This window comes from Galeopterus variegatus, unplaced genomic scaffold (assembly GCF_000696425.1).
Source record: "Galeopterus variegatus unplaced genomic scaffold, G_variegatus-3.0.2 Scaffold455, whole genome shotgun sequence".
Lineage (NCBI taxonomy): Eukaryota > Metazoa > Chordata > Mammalia > Dermoptera > Cynocephalidae > Galeopterus > Galeopterus variegatus.
In genome coordinates, this window is record NW_007726566.1 from 638474 (window position 1) to 653040 (window position 14567).

Genomic DNA, 14567 nt, shown 5'->3' on the forward strand with positions numbered 1-14567 from the left:
GGGGGGAGAAGACATAACAACTACAGTTCCTTGAAGTTGATACGACAAGCAAACAGAAAGGACATTGTTGGGTGGGAGGGAGGAGAGGGAAAAGGGAGGGAGGTTTTGGTACTGGGCCACAATAATCAACATCATTGTATACCGACAAAATAAAATTATTAAAAAAATAAAATAATAAAATAAATAATAAATTTAAAAATTTTAAAAAGAGAAGATAAAAACTTAAAAACACAACCCTTAAGCCCTATATAATATTTAAAATTACCTATAAATAGACTGCATCATCCATGTGAATAGTAAGAGATTGTTTTCTTACAAAAAGGATTTTTTCTTTTTTCAGCCTTAGCTGCAAAATTCAAATTTGGTATTCAAACTCAGTAATTAACTTATCTCAGGGCCCTATTTATATGTATTCCTTCTGTAACTAATACCTATTTTTATTCTTAATTGTTATGTTTTGAATATTTAAGTTACTTTAATTAAACCCTTTAAGAAGTAGGTCGAACACAGAGCCTAAAAAACCCAAAAACAAATTTTCCAACTAAACAATGTGCTCACACATTTGGTAGCCTATTTCAAGTTTCAACATGGCTATGTGGAATTCATGTTAAATGCTAGGACTATAAGACAGCTACGTTTTTTTTTAACTAGAGTAGGCATGTGAACCACCTTTCAATGAGCTCCGATTGTAAAAGACAATAAGGCAAGATTAAATGAATCCGATAGATAATTCCAAAACTTCATTTTAACCATCATCTTCAACCTTCTTTCCACAATTGTCAAAGATTCATAATAATTAGGTGTTAGAAGCATCCTTAACAGGTAACAAAATAGATTTTATTGTTTGTACAACTATGTTTCCAATTCCCAACGACCACTCTCTGGTACAAGTATGATCAGGAAGTGAAAAAACCACAAGATGAGCAGTAATTGGGAGAAGCAAAAAGCAAAAAAAAATCACTAAAAATTAAAATAAATAGTATTTTCTAATGGGGGAAAAAGAAGTAGATGAAGATGAAGAGGAGGAAAAGGAGAGGGAGGAGGAAGAGAAAGGGTTACATAAAACTCTCTCAGTCTCTTCTGAAAATAATCCAGACCTCTGTTAATATATAAAGCTATCAAAGACTGGTCAAATAGAAGTACTTACTGATTTAGAAAGATCTTGCTTATGGAAAGGTAATGAAAGAATACATATTTAGGACAAACACAACCCAATTTCATTTCTCAGACTTACCCTTCCCCAAGAGAAAAACTGCTGTGGGAACTGTTGAAGCCAGGTGATGGGGAATTATTGACATATGTGATCTCAGGCCATGGAGAACACTAAAAACAAAGAATAACTTAGATAATGAAAAAGCATATTTGACCCTAGTGTTCCACTAAAACATTGCTACTTGCATAGCACATCTTGATTAATAAATCTTAATTCCTCAAGAGGTCCCCATAAATAAGACAGAACGTGCTCAAGAGAAGTAAATTTTGACCAGGCTAGAAGTGACGGGCTTTTCTTTTTAACAGTGAAAATAATGGACTAAAATTGTCACCAGAAGAAATCCTTTCACCTCTGTGAGTATAGTTGTCTCATAGGAAGGTTGGTATTTCTCCTTTTCATGAGGTGTTCGTTTCTCCATTTTTTCCCTGTCTGTTTTTTGCTTTCTGTCTGCACCTTTAGGCTAAAATGAGAAATATTTTGTTTTAAACTCAAGTACTCACCTTTTGGCCTAACAATATTACTTCAAAAACTTAAATATTCACATATGAAACAAAGATGTATGTAGAATGATGTAAAGACAAGATGCATTACCCCATCTAAGTTTGAAAATAGGAAATTTAAATGTTTCATGGAGTTAAAAAAGAATAAGACAGATCTGCAGCTACTGATTTTGAAAGATCTCTAAAGCACATAGTTAACTGAAAAAAATCAAGTCTCAAACAATTCATACAGTATAATCTCATTTATGTTTCACAGAAAAGAAAATATGTGTATACCTATCTACACATGTGTATAAAAGCATAGAAGGTAACTAGAAGGATATATACAAAATTATGACAGTGCTTACTTCTGGGGAGAGATTGGGGAGTCAGGGTAAGAGTGTTAAAGGGGGATTTCAGTGTTGTGCTCTGAATACTTCTGTATTATTGAATCTCTTGCAGTGAGAACATATTTATCCACGTGATAAAAATAAAGACCAAAATAAGGAAAGAAGATCAAGTACAAATGTAACCAAATCAATCAACTTTCCATAATTTTTGTAGGCTTTACAAGAGCTTGTAACTTCAACAGGCTTTAAGAGCTTTCAATAAGTTCATTTCAATAAGCACATTTTTGCCTCTCGCCCCCTTTCCAAGTTCCCATTATCCCATGCCAGTCCCTGCATAAATTTCTTTACCAGGCATCTCAGTAATTATTTCAATGACTCTAGTTTACACTGAGTTTTCACAGTTTTTAAAAACAGAAAAGTTGACTTTGGGACTTGGTAACTAATCTTAAAATAAAAAGATACAGAAAAAGAATCCAAGGGCCAGCACATTGCCCAGGAATACCTTGAAAACTTTGATCTGGCAGCTGGCTGAGTGTAAGTGCTCAGTATATTCCCCATTCTCATTCTCCTTGAAGGTATCAATTTGTACTCGGAATGGCACCCCCTTTTCTCCACCATGTTTCCTCATAGTGAACTCCGTGCTAATACAGTGCACCTGAAAAGAATACATCAAGGTTTCAGTGCTACTAGCTAGCCAACCAGTTGGTAATACAAAGGTACTTCAAAAAGTTTATAGAAATATTTGTATCATCTTTCAATTCTATTTTTCCTTGAACTTTTTGCAGTACCCTCATATTTTTTGAACAACTACTAATAGTAAAACCTTTATAGGCATTATGAACACCTACAAAAAACTTTTCCTCCCTTTTTTTTTTGATTTTAAAGAACTTACAGTGTAATGTAGAAAATGAGAAAAACTTAAATGATTTACAAATGCAAACAGAATAAATGTACAGATCTAATGCTAACAGAAGTTACTATGAGGAACTAAATTTATTATCTGCTTCAGAGAATACCCGAATAGAGTTAACAAAAGAGAAATTATTTCTGTTAGTGAAAATTTCCTTGACTTTAAGGTAGATTTTAGAAAGAGGAGGCACCATCCGTGCTGGGAAAACAGTAAGTATGAAAGCTCAGAGCAATAAGGGGGAAAAAAGATTTGCTTGGCTACCACATACAGTCTAAGACTGGTAAATCTTAATAGTGAAACCCTGTCTGATTGACTACTTACTAGCTTGGTTAAGTTATTTAGCCTCTCTAAGCCTCAAAAACTATTCCTATGCCACAGGATTATTGTTGAAAAGTACTAAAATCATGTATACAGAATGTTTACTTAACACAGTGACTATCTCACATTAAGTACTCAATAAACTATTAGCTATCCTTACTATAAATAAGCATTTTCAAGGAATCTACCAAAAGGATATAATCAGATATGCAAATCAAATTATAAATATAAAGATGTTCAAAATAACTTTGAAGGTAACAGTAAAAGATTAGGTCAATCTAAATTCTAAATAATTGTTAGGCAAGTTACAGTATAACCAAAGAATGATATATTTGCAACCATTAGCAAGCATTTTGGGGAGATAAAAATAAATAAATTAGGGTAATTAGAAGAGCAATTCACAAACTCATCAATGCTCTCAGGCACATGTTGAGGAGACTGGACTTCAAAGTCGGGCTAGAATCCTATAAAGATTTCAAATTTAACATGCTTTATTCTTTAAGAAACAAACTGGTAGGAAAGGATGGTCTTCATAACTAGAACCCCATCTATAATGCTTTACCTGAATAAACACAGATGTCCTCTTTGCAGGGTCCCACAGGAACTCCACTGTATTTAGTTGGGTTGGATTAGCTCTAGGATCGATTATACCCACAGACATTGGGATATCTGAGAAACAAAACGGTAAAGACTGAACAATTCTGAGGGCTACTTGGTTTTAAATAAGAAAGCACTGATTCTTATATTATTCATGCCTAGTTACTAAGATTTTTTGTGTATCACACCCTAAACTTCTTTGTTACCAATAAAAAAGTTTTGATTAGAGTTAAAATTGACTTAAAGAAGTACCTTTTTCCACTTCAAGAAGTTTTAAAAATAAGGCAATTTCCTTGGGGCCGGCCCGGTGGCACACTGCTACAGTGCGCCGCTTGGGAATGTGGCGGCGCTCCCGCCGAGGGTTCTGATCCCACATACAGACCGGTTCCCGCTCACTGGCTGAGCGAGGTGCGGGCGCAACACCGAGGGGTGCGATCCCATTGCCGGTCCCAGTCCGGTACGGGCACGACACTGAGGGTTGCGATCCGTTGCCGGACACGAAAAAAGACAAAAAAAAATAAAATAAAAAATAAATTAATTAATTTAAAAAAATAATAAATAGGGCCGGCCTGGTGGCGCACTGCTACAGTGCACCGCTTGGGAGCGCGGCGGCGCTCCCGCCGAGGGTTCGGATCCCACATACAGACCGGTTCCCACTCACTGGCTGAGCGAGGTGCGGGCGCAACACCAAGGGTTGCGATCCACTGCCGGACACGAAAAAAGACAAAAAGGAAAAAAATTAAAAAATAAAATAAAATAAAATACTTAAAAAAAAATAATAATAATAAATAAAGGCAATTTCCTTTTAATCTGCCAAAATTCTACTTAAATATGGATTAAGTCTACACACTAGCTCTACTATCATGAAAATTGTAATTTATATTCTCTTTCACCTATAATCTTAATATTAGTGTTACTGTTAGAAGCACATTAAGAGGACTGGTGTAGAAGGGTGAAGCAAAGTGTCTACATAAAGGCAAAAAGCATTACATAACAGATAAAATTAGGTAAATTTAGCCTGAAGGTTGATGCTGACTTACCAAGTCATCAAATAATCCTATAACACAGTAACAAATCTTATACTCAAGAGAAAAGCAAAAATTAATAGGTTTTAGTAGAATTCTGCTTTAAATTCCACATGGCAGATACTCAAATATCATTCTTTAACTTCTCCTATTAATATTCAAACTGGGAAGATAAGCCCAGGAGATGTTATTTATTGTTACAACTGTGCAGTAACTATGCTATTGTTTTGGTATCAATGATTCCAACAAGAAAGCATTAAGTGGGTCCACTTCGCAGTATTACTTGTGTTGGATTTATTCTAAGGTCAATTTATCATATGGATATCAAGACATCTGTGGGAGAAAAAGTGTTTTCTCAGGTAAAATTAGTGGTACTTAAATTTGTTTAACAACGGCTATTTACCGATAGAAGATATTAACCAAATGGAGATCAAAGATACAAATTTGGGGATTAAAAGTATGTTCAGGAAATGAGACTACAGGTGTATTTATGAAGATCCTTCCTGGGCCAGCCCGGTGGCGCACTCGGTAGAGTGCAGCGCTTGAGAGTGCGGCGGCGCTCCCGCCGAGGGTTCGGATCCCATATAGAGACCGGTCCGCTCACTGGTTGAGTGCGGTGCGGGCATGACACCGAGAGTTGCGATCCCGTTACCGGTCACGAAAAAAGACAAAAAGGAAAAAAAAAAAAAAATAATGTCTGATTTGGTTCCCTCTACACCATATGTCATTTTAATCCATATTTCTTTGATTACTGAGATTGAACAAGCACAGTGCCTTTTGAATAGTGAATAAAAGAGTGAACAAGCCAGGTAGTTGTATAAGTAATTGATAATTTTCATATCAAATCCACGTGTAGCACAGTAGTAGAAAAAAACCTAAACTGCAAACCAAGACATAGATTCTAATCCCAGAACTTCACTTTAGATAAAACATACCACTAATCTGGTCCTCAGGCATTAGTAAAATAAAGGAACTTTCAACACATTGGGGGAAAAACCTGGCCTCCTTTACATATTACTCAAAACAAAGTATCAGATCCTAAATAGCCAAAACAATCTTGAAAACAAGCAAAGTTGGAGGCCTCATGCTTCCTAAATCAAAACTTACTACAAAGCTACACTTATCAAAACAGTGTGGTACAGATATAAAGACAGACAAAATAGGCAAATGGAAAAGAATAGAGAGCTCAGAAGTAAGTTTTCAAATATATGGTCAAGGTTCCAGTCAAGACAGCAGAATAGACGGTTCCCAGAGTCACTCTTTCCCACAAATCAACCAATTTACAACTATAAAAATGTAACATCAGCCAAGCTGGGGCCACTAGAGCTCAAGGGAAGAGGAGGAGAGACCTATGGAGTTCATGAAGGCAGGAGAAACCATGATAAGAGAAAGAAAAAACTCTTTGGAGCATTTCAGGCCATGGCTGCTTTAATGCTGGAACTGCTGAGTGCATGGAGCAGGAGCCTGCAGAAGCTGCAGCTGTGCCCTTCAGATGGAGTTACTTGGAGGTGGCAGAGGAGAAGAGGACCTTGGCAGCCCACAGGACAGCAAGACCACTAATAGGGTTCCCGTGGACCCACCCAGGAGCCAGGAGCCAGAACAACTGAAAAAAGGGAGCCATTCAGAGGCCAGTGAGTCATCACAAGGGACCGGCACAGGGCCCATCCCATGGGAAGTGTTTGGAGCACAGGTGGTGGGGGAGACAGGCCCACCAGGAGAACACTCGGACACAGCAAGGACAGCTGATCTGCCCCCCAATCAGCACAGGACCACTCAGAGGAGACTGGTTGGGAATGCAGAATTGCATGGGGTGCAGTTTGATTAAAAAAACTCAGGCCCAGATCAGAGTTTCTACACAACCCAGATCCACTGGGTCTCTGGAGAGCCAGAAGTACCTATAAGGTCAACCATTAAACCCTGAGCTGCACAAAAAGCCTTCCCTAGGAAATAGCAGCAAAGCAATAATTTAGCTCAACCACACAACTCAAATACTGGTTCCTACCAGAAGTTCCCCAATTTTAGAAGTAAGCACAGGACAACAAATTAGTTTCAGTCCAGGCATACCACCAGCACCTTGGGGCCTGCCTGGGAACCAGAGGCTTGGAGGTGGGGACCAGACCCCAGTCCCAGTCCAGGCACACTGTGCCAGCACCTCAGGGCCCACCCAGGGACCGGAGACATGGAGAAGGGGACCAGACCCCCCCTCCCACAACCAGGCACACCACACCAGTGCCTCGGGGCCTGCCCAGGGACCCAAGGCATGGAGAAGGGGTCTGGACCCCTCTCCCATAACCAGGCACACTGTGCCAGCACTGGGGCCCGCCCAGGGACCCGAGGCATGGAGACGGACACCAAAACCACCTCCCACAACCAGGCACACTGCTGGCACCTCGTGGCCCCACCTGGGGGCCAAGGGCATGGAGCTCAGGACTGGACCCCCCTCCCACAACCAGGTACACAGCGCCAGCACCTTGGGGCACTGTCCAGAGACCTGAGGCATTGAGAAGGTGACCAGACCCCACTCCCACATCCAGGCACACTACCAGTGCCTCGGGGCCCTGCCCAGGGGCCCAGGGCATGGATCCAGGGACCAGACCCCCCTCCCACAACCAGGCACACCACACCAGAGTCTCGAGGCCTGCCCGGAGAATCAAGGCATGGAGAAGGGGACTGGACCCCCCCTCCCACAACCAGGGGATCAGACACACCCCACAACCAGGCACACTGCCAGCACTAAGGAGCATGCCAAAAACATCACCTCCATGTGGGTGGCCCACCACAGCCACCGCCATAACCCTGGCTGCTGCGAAAGCAGCTAGATGCCACAACCACCATGCAGATGGTTCGCCAACCACTGGAGTGCACTGACTCTACACAAGTAGAGTCACCAGCAGAGATAAAGAAAAGAACAAGATGTTTCTCTCCAAAAAGCCCATTTCAGAATGACAGAAGCAGCATCTGCTTTATGATAATATTGGGGGATCTGATCACACCTCTCTGCATATTGTACAGATCATCTAGGCAACAAATCCACAGAGTAACCATTATTCTTTCAGGAGAGAAGAAATCTAGGGTAATTAGAGGGGGAGGGGGGAAGAAGGGGGGATAGGAAGAGATTGGACAAGGCGTGTAAAGAATAATTCCTATTTGTAACAATATACATGCTAGTAATATTGATTTGGTCAACATATCTCAATGTTGAACCCCAAAAATATGTATAATCAATTTTGATTCAATAAAAAAATAAATAAAAATTAAAAAAACAAATATATGGTCAAATGAATTTAGACAAGGGTAGCAAGACCACTTAATAGGGGAAAAAACAATCCTTTCCACAAATGGTGCTGGGAAAACTGTATGTCCACATGCAAAAGAATGAATTTGGACCTTTTGCCTTGCACCATATATAAAAATTAACACAAAATGGATCCATGACCTGAATGTAAGACCTAAAACTATAAAACTCTAAGAAGAAAACATAGGGGGAAAGTTTCCTGATATTGGATTTGGCAGTGATTTCTTGGATATGACATCAAAAGCACAGGCCATTTTAAAAAGTAGGTAAACTGGATTACCTCAAAATTTAAAATTTTTGTGCCAAGGACATTATCAATATAGTGAAAAGCAACCCACAGAATGGGAGAAAAGATCTGCATATGATATATCTGATATGGGGTTAATATCCACAATATAAAGAATTCCTACAACTTAACAACACAAAGCCAAACAACCTGTGCAAAAGACTTGAATAGATATTTCTCCAAAGAAAATATACAAATGGCCAATAAGCACATGAAAAGATGCTCAATGGGACTAATCATCAGGGAAATGCAAATCAAAACCACAATGAGATACTACTTCACACCCATCAGGATAACTATTATCAAAAATAAATAAATAAATAAATAAATAACAAGTGTTGTCAAGGATGTGGAGAAATTGGAACCTTTGAGCACTGCTGATGGGAATGTAAAATGTATAGCCCCTGTGGAAAACAATATAGTGGTTCCTCAAAAAAATTAAAAATAGAATTACCATATGATTGAACAATTCTACTTCTGGGTATATATCCAAAGGAATTGAAAGCAAAGACTCAAACATATTTGTATACCCATGTTCACAGCAGCATTATTCACAATAGCCAAAGATGGAATCAACCCAAGTGTCTATCAAGGGATGAATGGATAAACAAAATGTGGTATAAATATAAATGTAATATTATTCAGCCTCAAATAGGAAGGAAATTCTGATATATACTACAACATGGATGAAGCTCGAAAATATTATGCTAAGTCAAAGAAGCCAGTTACAAAAGGACAAACACTGTATGAATTCATTTATCTGAGGTACCTAGAGTAGTCCAATTCATAGAGACAGAACGTAGAACACTGCTTACACCAGGGGCAGGGGATATGGGAGTTATTGTTTAAAGGGTACATAGTTTCAGTTGTTTTTTTTTTTCCTTTTTTGTCTTTTTTACTGACCGGTAACGGGATCGCAACCCTCGGTGTCGCACCCGCACCGCGCTCAGCCAGTGAGCGGGAACCGGTCTCCACATGGGATCCGAACCCTCGGCGGGAGCGCCGCTGTGCTCCCAGGCAGCACATTCTCCAGTGCGCCACCGGGCCGGCCCCATAGTTTCAGTTTTGAAAGATGAAAAAAGTTCTGGAGATAGATAGGACTGATGATTGCACAACAATGTGCATGTACTAAATGCTCCTGAACTGTGTACTCAAAAATGATTAAAATGGTAAATGTTATATTACGTTTATTTTACCACACTTAAAAAACAAAACAAGGGCCGGCCTGTGGCTCACTTGGGAGAGTGTGGTGCTGATAACACCAAGGCCACAGGTTCAGAACCCTATATAGGGATGGCCGGTTGGCTCACTTGGGAGAGCGTGGTGCTGACAACACTAAGTCAGGGGTTAAGATCCCCTTACTGATCGTCTTTTAAAACAAACAAACAAACAAAAACAAAATCAAGTAATGGATACAACTGCTATGGAACTGAAATGTTTATATTTCCAACTCCAATTTTAATATCATCACACAAGTAATTTTTTATGCTTAGTAAATAAGCACTCCAAGGTTCATGCTAATTGAGCCTCTGAAGCATTTAAATCAAGGTAAATAATAAGTAAAAAAGACCAACTCTCAGTCCATAATTCAAGGCATTTCCTGGGCAAAAGATTCTCTTGACTTACCTATGTCAAGAATTCTATCTCCAGGTCGGTTCCACCTCCAGCCCTCCAGCTGCTGATGTTCAGTGTACTGTAGCCTTCTATCATGGAACACTACACGGAATATACTCTAAAAGGAAATAAGAAAATCACATAATAACAGGGCCTCCTGAAAATCAGTGCTGACAAGGGAAAACTAGCAGGAATCACCACCAGTTTGTTTCTAGACACAATCTAAAATTATTTTTCTTAAGACCAGTTTCACTCTAAAACCCACACTGTACACCTAGCTCTATTTCAGAATAAATTTTACAATTTCTCAGTTATAATCTTTATAATTAACCAGTACTATCTTTAAAATCTGGCCTAAACATCAGTCCTAATTGCAACGAGTCATAAAGATATCCTACCTGGAGCATTTCTACATGCCTCTCCTGCCATACCATGTAATATCCAGCTCAGCTCTTCAGATTTATATGAAAAACTCATCTAGTCCTCTGCTTGCTAACCCACCATATACCTGTGAACACTGACGGTAAGAAAGGCCCATTTCCATCAACTTCCCTTTTGTTACTCTTACTTTGTGCAAGTGGTACCTGTTAATCCTTCCCACCATGTTTACAGCTGCTGACAAACTCCTCTGTCCTGATTGTGCTGTGAATTCTCAAAATCCTTACTGTCAGTATAGACTAAAGAGAACTGCTACTCATAGAAAGCAACTTCTGTTTTCCTTGCTACAATATCAAGTGTCCAAAGAGATACTGAAACCTCTCTAAAGATCTCAAGATTACTCTACCCAAAAGAACCTCGCTGAGCCAGAGGACTACCATGCCTGTTTATGCAGCTCTGAAAAATCCACCTGAATACCGGGGCTTACTCTGAACCCAAAAGAATAACACATCAGTTTACCAATCTGCCAGCAAACTGTGGCAGGTGAGAGATACCATCAAGCCCTTTACGGAAACAAAAATATAATAGGGGAAAAAAATCAAAAAAGGATCAGTAAAAGGATATTGTGCAGAAGAATGATTTATTCATTTTCTTTTACCTTTACCAATTTGCCATTAATTTCTGGTAGTTCTCCAAGTTTCCTGTTGTCTAGCATTCGAATTTCATAAGACTGTCCTAGGAGAAAAAATAGTTATGTATTATATTCATCACAAATTAACTTTGCTAGATTCAGAAAAAATAAAATTTAGTTGTTTGAATACACAAGAGTATAATAATATTAGTATTAGTAAGAACAACTATAAGCCTTTACTAGATGACAGGCCCTGTGCTAAGTATTTTCATACATTATCTCATTTAATTAATATAATACAGCTCTCTAAAGTATTATTAATCCTATTTTAAAGATAAGGAAATTGAAACTCAAAGAGTTTAAGCAACTTGTCCGAGGCTACACGACTGGTAAATAATTGAGCTAGGTAGGGTAATACTTCACAGACAGTAATCAATGGGGATGTCCAGGGAACTTGGATTAGAGAGAGAGGTCTGGGCAGCAACGACCAGCAAGCAACTGCAGGAAGTGTCCCGGGCTCTCCCCAGCCAGAGTGGTATGGGGTTGAGGGCCTCAGCCACGTTCCTCTGACATGTGCAACTAGCCCAGCAACGACCACCAAGCCACAGCACGAAGGGCCCTAAGTTCCCGAGATGGAGTGGTGGGAAGCGAGGTCTTCTGCCACACCACCCTGACATCTGCACCCAGCCCAGCAATGACCAAGCAACTGCTGGAAGCCCCCTGGTCTCCCCTGTTGGAATGTGGGGGGTGTCACAGACCTCAGCCCCGCCCCTCCTCCTTCCTCCTTCTTCATCTCATTTGCTTCCCCTTTCTCCTCTCCCCCTCCCTCCCAACTGCTCCACAACAACATCCTAGAATGTAAAAAAATAATAAAATTAAATTTTAAAAAGAAAGAAAGAGGGCTGGGAACTGAAAATGGGCAGGTAGACAAAAGAAGCCGGTGATATATATCCAATATGATATTAAAACTCAAATCTCTGAAGTAAGGCTTCTGGGGTTGGCCGGTTAACTCAGCTGGTTAGAGCATGGTGCTGAAGTAAGGCTTCTAATTTGACAGATCACACTAGAAAGATCTAACTTTTTACATATAAGTGTATCTAATGAAATATCATGAATCCAGGAGGTTTGCAATAATACTAATAAAGGAAGAAGCATCTAACCTTGATTTAGATATGTCAGGGTTTCATCATGGAGTTTAACTGCTGGAGAGGTTGCAGCACATAGCACATATTGAAAAGGCAGGATTTTATTCTCATTATCAGGAGGCAAACTTGACTCTTCTTGCTTAAAAATGGGCAATGCAAGGACATCACTAAAATAAAACAAACATATGACTTACATTAATATCTGACAATGGTGCAAAAGCAGATTTATTGCTGAAAAAATTTAACTGCAGTTTGTTTTGGAAAGCCATAAACATTACTCACTTTGGTGGAATTTTATCCCAACCATGCAGTTCAGATTACCTGCTATGGTATCCCCCCTGACAACAACAATGTGGGTGATGACAGATATTCACTGCTAAAACCACCTAAATGTCGAAAGAGGTGTTTCTAGAAATCATAGACAGGGGTTCCCAAAAAGGGTTCTGAAAATTATATGCAGAGTTCCAAAATGTAAATCTAGGATGTTCAGTAATGTGTTTGTTCTCAGAAAGGCACCAACTACAATATCTTTACAACCATATCAGCTGATCTGCTATAAGGACTAAATCAATTTCTAGAATTCCTTAGAAACCACATAAAAAGAACAAATCAATGACTAGTATATATTCAAGGTCATCTTACATTCTGTGGAATACAACTAATATTGAGATGTCCCTACCAGCTACCTCCTCCAAGAAACAGCTTCTTATATCCATCGGTTTATCTAAACTTGCAAACCTAAGACACTCATCTATTGAATTCTAGTATGTTACTCATTCTGAGGTGCTAATGGAAGAGTACTAGACTAGTCAGAAGTTCTAAGTTTCAGTCCCTGAAACCTTAGGCAAATCTTAGGCAAGCTCCCTTGAGTCTTCATTCCTTCATTTATAAAATAGGAACCACATTTGTTGTCAACAAATACATGAAAAAATATTTTGGAAACTGTAGGTGCTAAAATGGATGTAAAGGATTAATGATAATTTTCCCTCACAAACTCTAGCCATGAATTAGTGGGTGAGGATATCCTGAGCTTTAGAGATACTATCCTGATCAGCATTCACTCCAGTTCAAATTTTAAAAGGATCTTAAGACATACATCAAAGTACAGGGTATTTCTGATTATCTCACAACAAGCCAGAAAATTCTCAAAATAAAATTTATTTTAATTTCCTTTAGAGAATATGTACATGTACTCACCAGAACAGCTAAAATTAAAAAGACTGACAATTTAAATGTTGCCAAGAATATGGAGCAACAAGACTTTGCCAGTGGGAATGTAAAATGATACAACCACTTTAGAAAAAAAGTTTGGCAGTTTCTTACAAATTAAACATGCATCTGTCCTTTGACCCAGCAATCCCACTCACGGTATTTATCTAAGAGAAATGAAAATATAAGTCTATCCAAAGACTTGTGTATAAATGTTCATAGCATAAAAACAAAAACTGGAAAGAACCAAGTGTTCGTGATTAAGAGAACAGATGCACCACCTGTGGTACATACATACAATGGACTACTACTCAGCAAAACAAAGGAATGCAACAACATCGATGAATCTCACCAATATAATGCTGAGCAAGAAAAACTAGACACAAAGAATGCATAATGTATGAGTCCATTTATATGACATTTTAAAACTGGCAAAACTAAAGAGAACTGTGGTTTCCTGGCTGGACAGGGTCTGACTTGGAAAGTATACAAAGCAACTGTCTGGGGAGATAAAAATGTTGTACGTTACATGGTTGTAACTATACAGCTTAAATTTGTGCATTTCAACATATATGAATTTTATCTAAAAAAAAAAACAATTATTGAGTGGAAGATGGGGAATGGGTGGAGGTATAATGATAAAAGAGTAGTAGCATGTCAGTGATTTTTAAAGCAAGATGATGGGTACAAGGGGATTTATCACATTATTCTGTTTACTTTGTATATGTTTAAGTTTTTCTATAATAAAAAGGATTTTTTAGCCACCTTGTAACACCAAGGTCAAGGGTTCAGATCCCTGGAACAGCCAGCTGCCAAAAAAATAAATTAAAAAAAAATTTTTTTTAAAGGGACAAAATATGTATAGACCACAGAGTACTTCCAGGTACAAAAGAAAGGGAACAGTCTACATTCAAAATGGAATACACTCAAACCTTTACCTATAATTTAAATATTATGCTTATAATATAAAGAGACCAAAACCAATTTTTTACAACCCACCAGTGAAAAAGCAAATTCTTATATGTACCTATTTCCCTCCCTAGTATACACACATTTGCCCTACTACATTAGATCATAGGGTCATTAACCTTACCAGTCAGCTGCCAAAAAAAAAAAA

The 14567-nt window shown here is 38.8% G+C and overlaps 1 protein-coding gene across 1 annotated transcript in view; it reads right to left on the reverse strand.

The window, feature by feature from the left end:
* Positions 1 to 12408, reverse strand: part of TFCP2 (transcription factor CP2) — a gene marked incomplete at its 5' end in the record, with an annotated part of 24565 nt that extends 12157 nt beyond the window's left edge. Inside the window, 7 exons of the mRNA XM_008568987.1 lie at positions 1235 to 1323; positions 1563 to 1673; positions 2545 to 2697; positions 3833 to 3939; positions 10100 to 10205; positions 11124 to 11200; positions 12257 to 12408. Coding sequence (XP_008567209.1) covers positions 1235 to 1323; positions 1563 to 1673; positions 2545 to 2697; positions 3833 to 3939; positions 10100 to 10205; positions 11124 to 11200; positions 12257 to 12408 — 795 coding nt within the window. The remainder of the gene's footprint in view (positions 1 to 1234; positions 1324 to 1562; positions 1674 to 2544; positions 2698 to 3832; positions 3940 to 10099; positions 10206 to 11123; positions 11201 to 12256) is intronic.
* Between the last annotated feature and the right edge of the window lie 2159 nt (positions 12409 to 14567).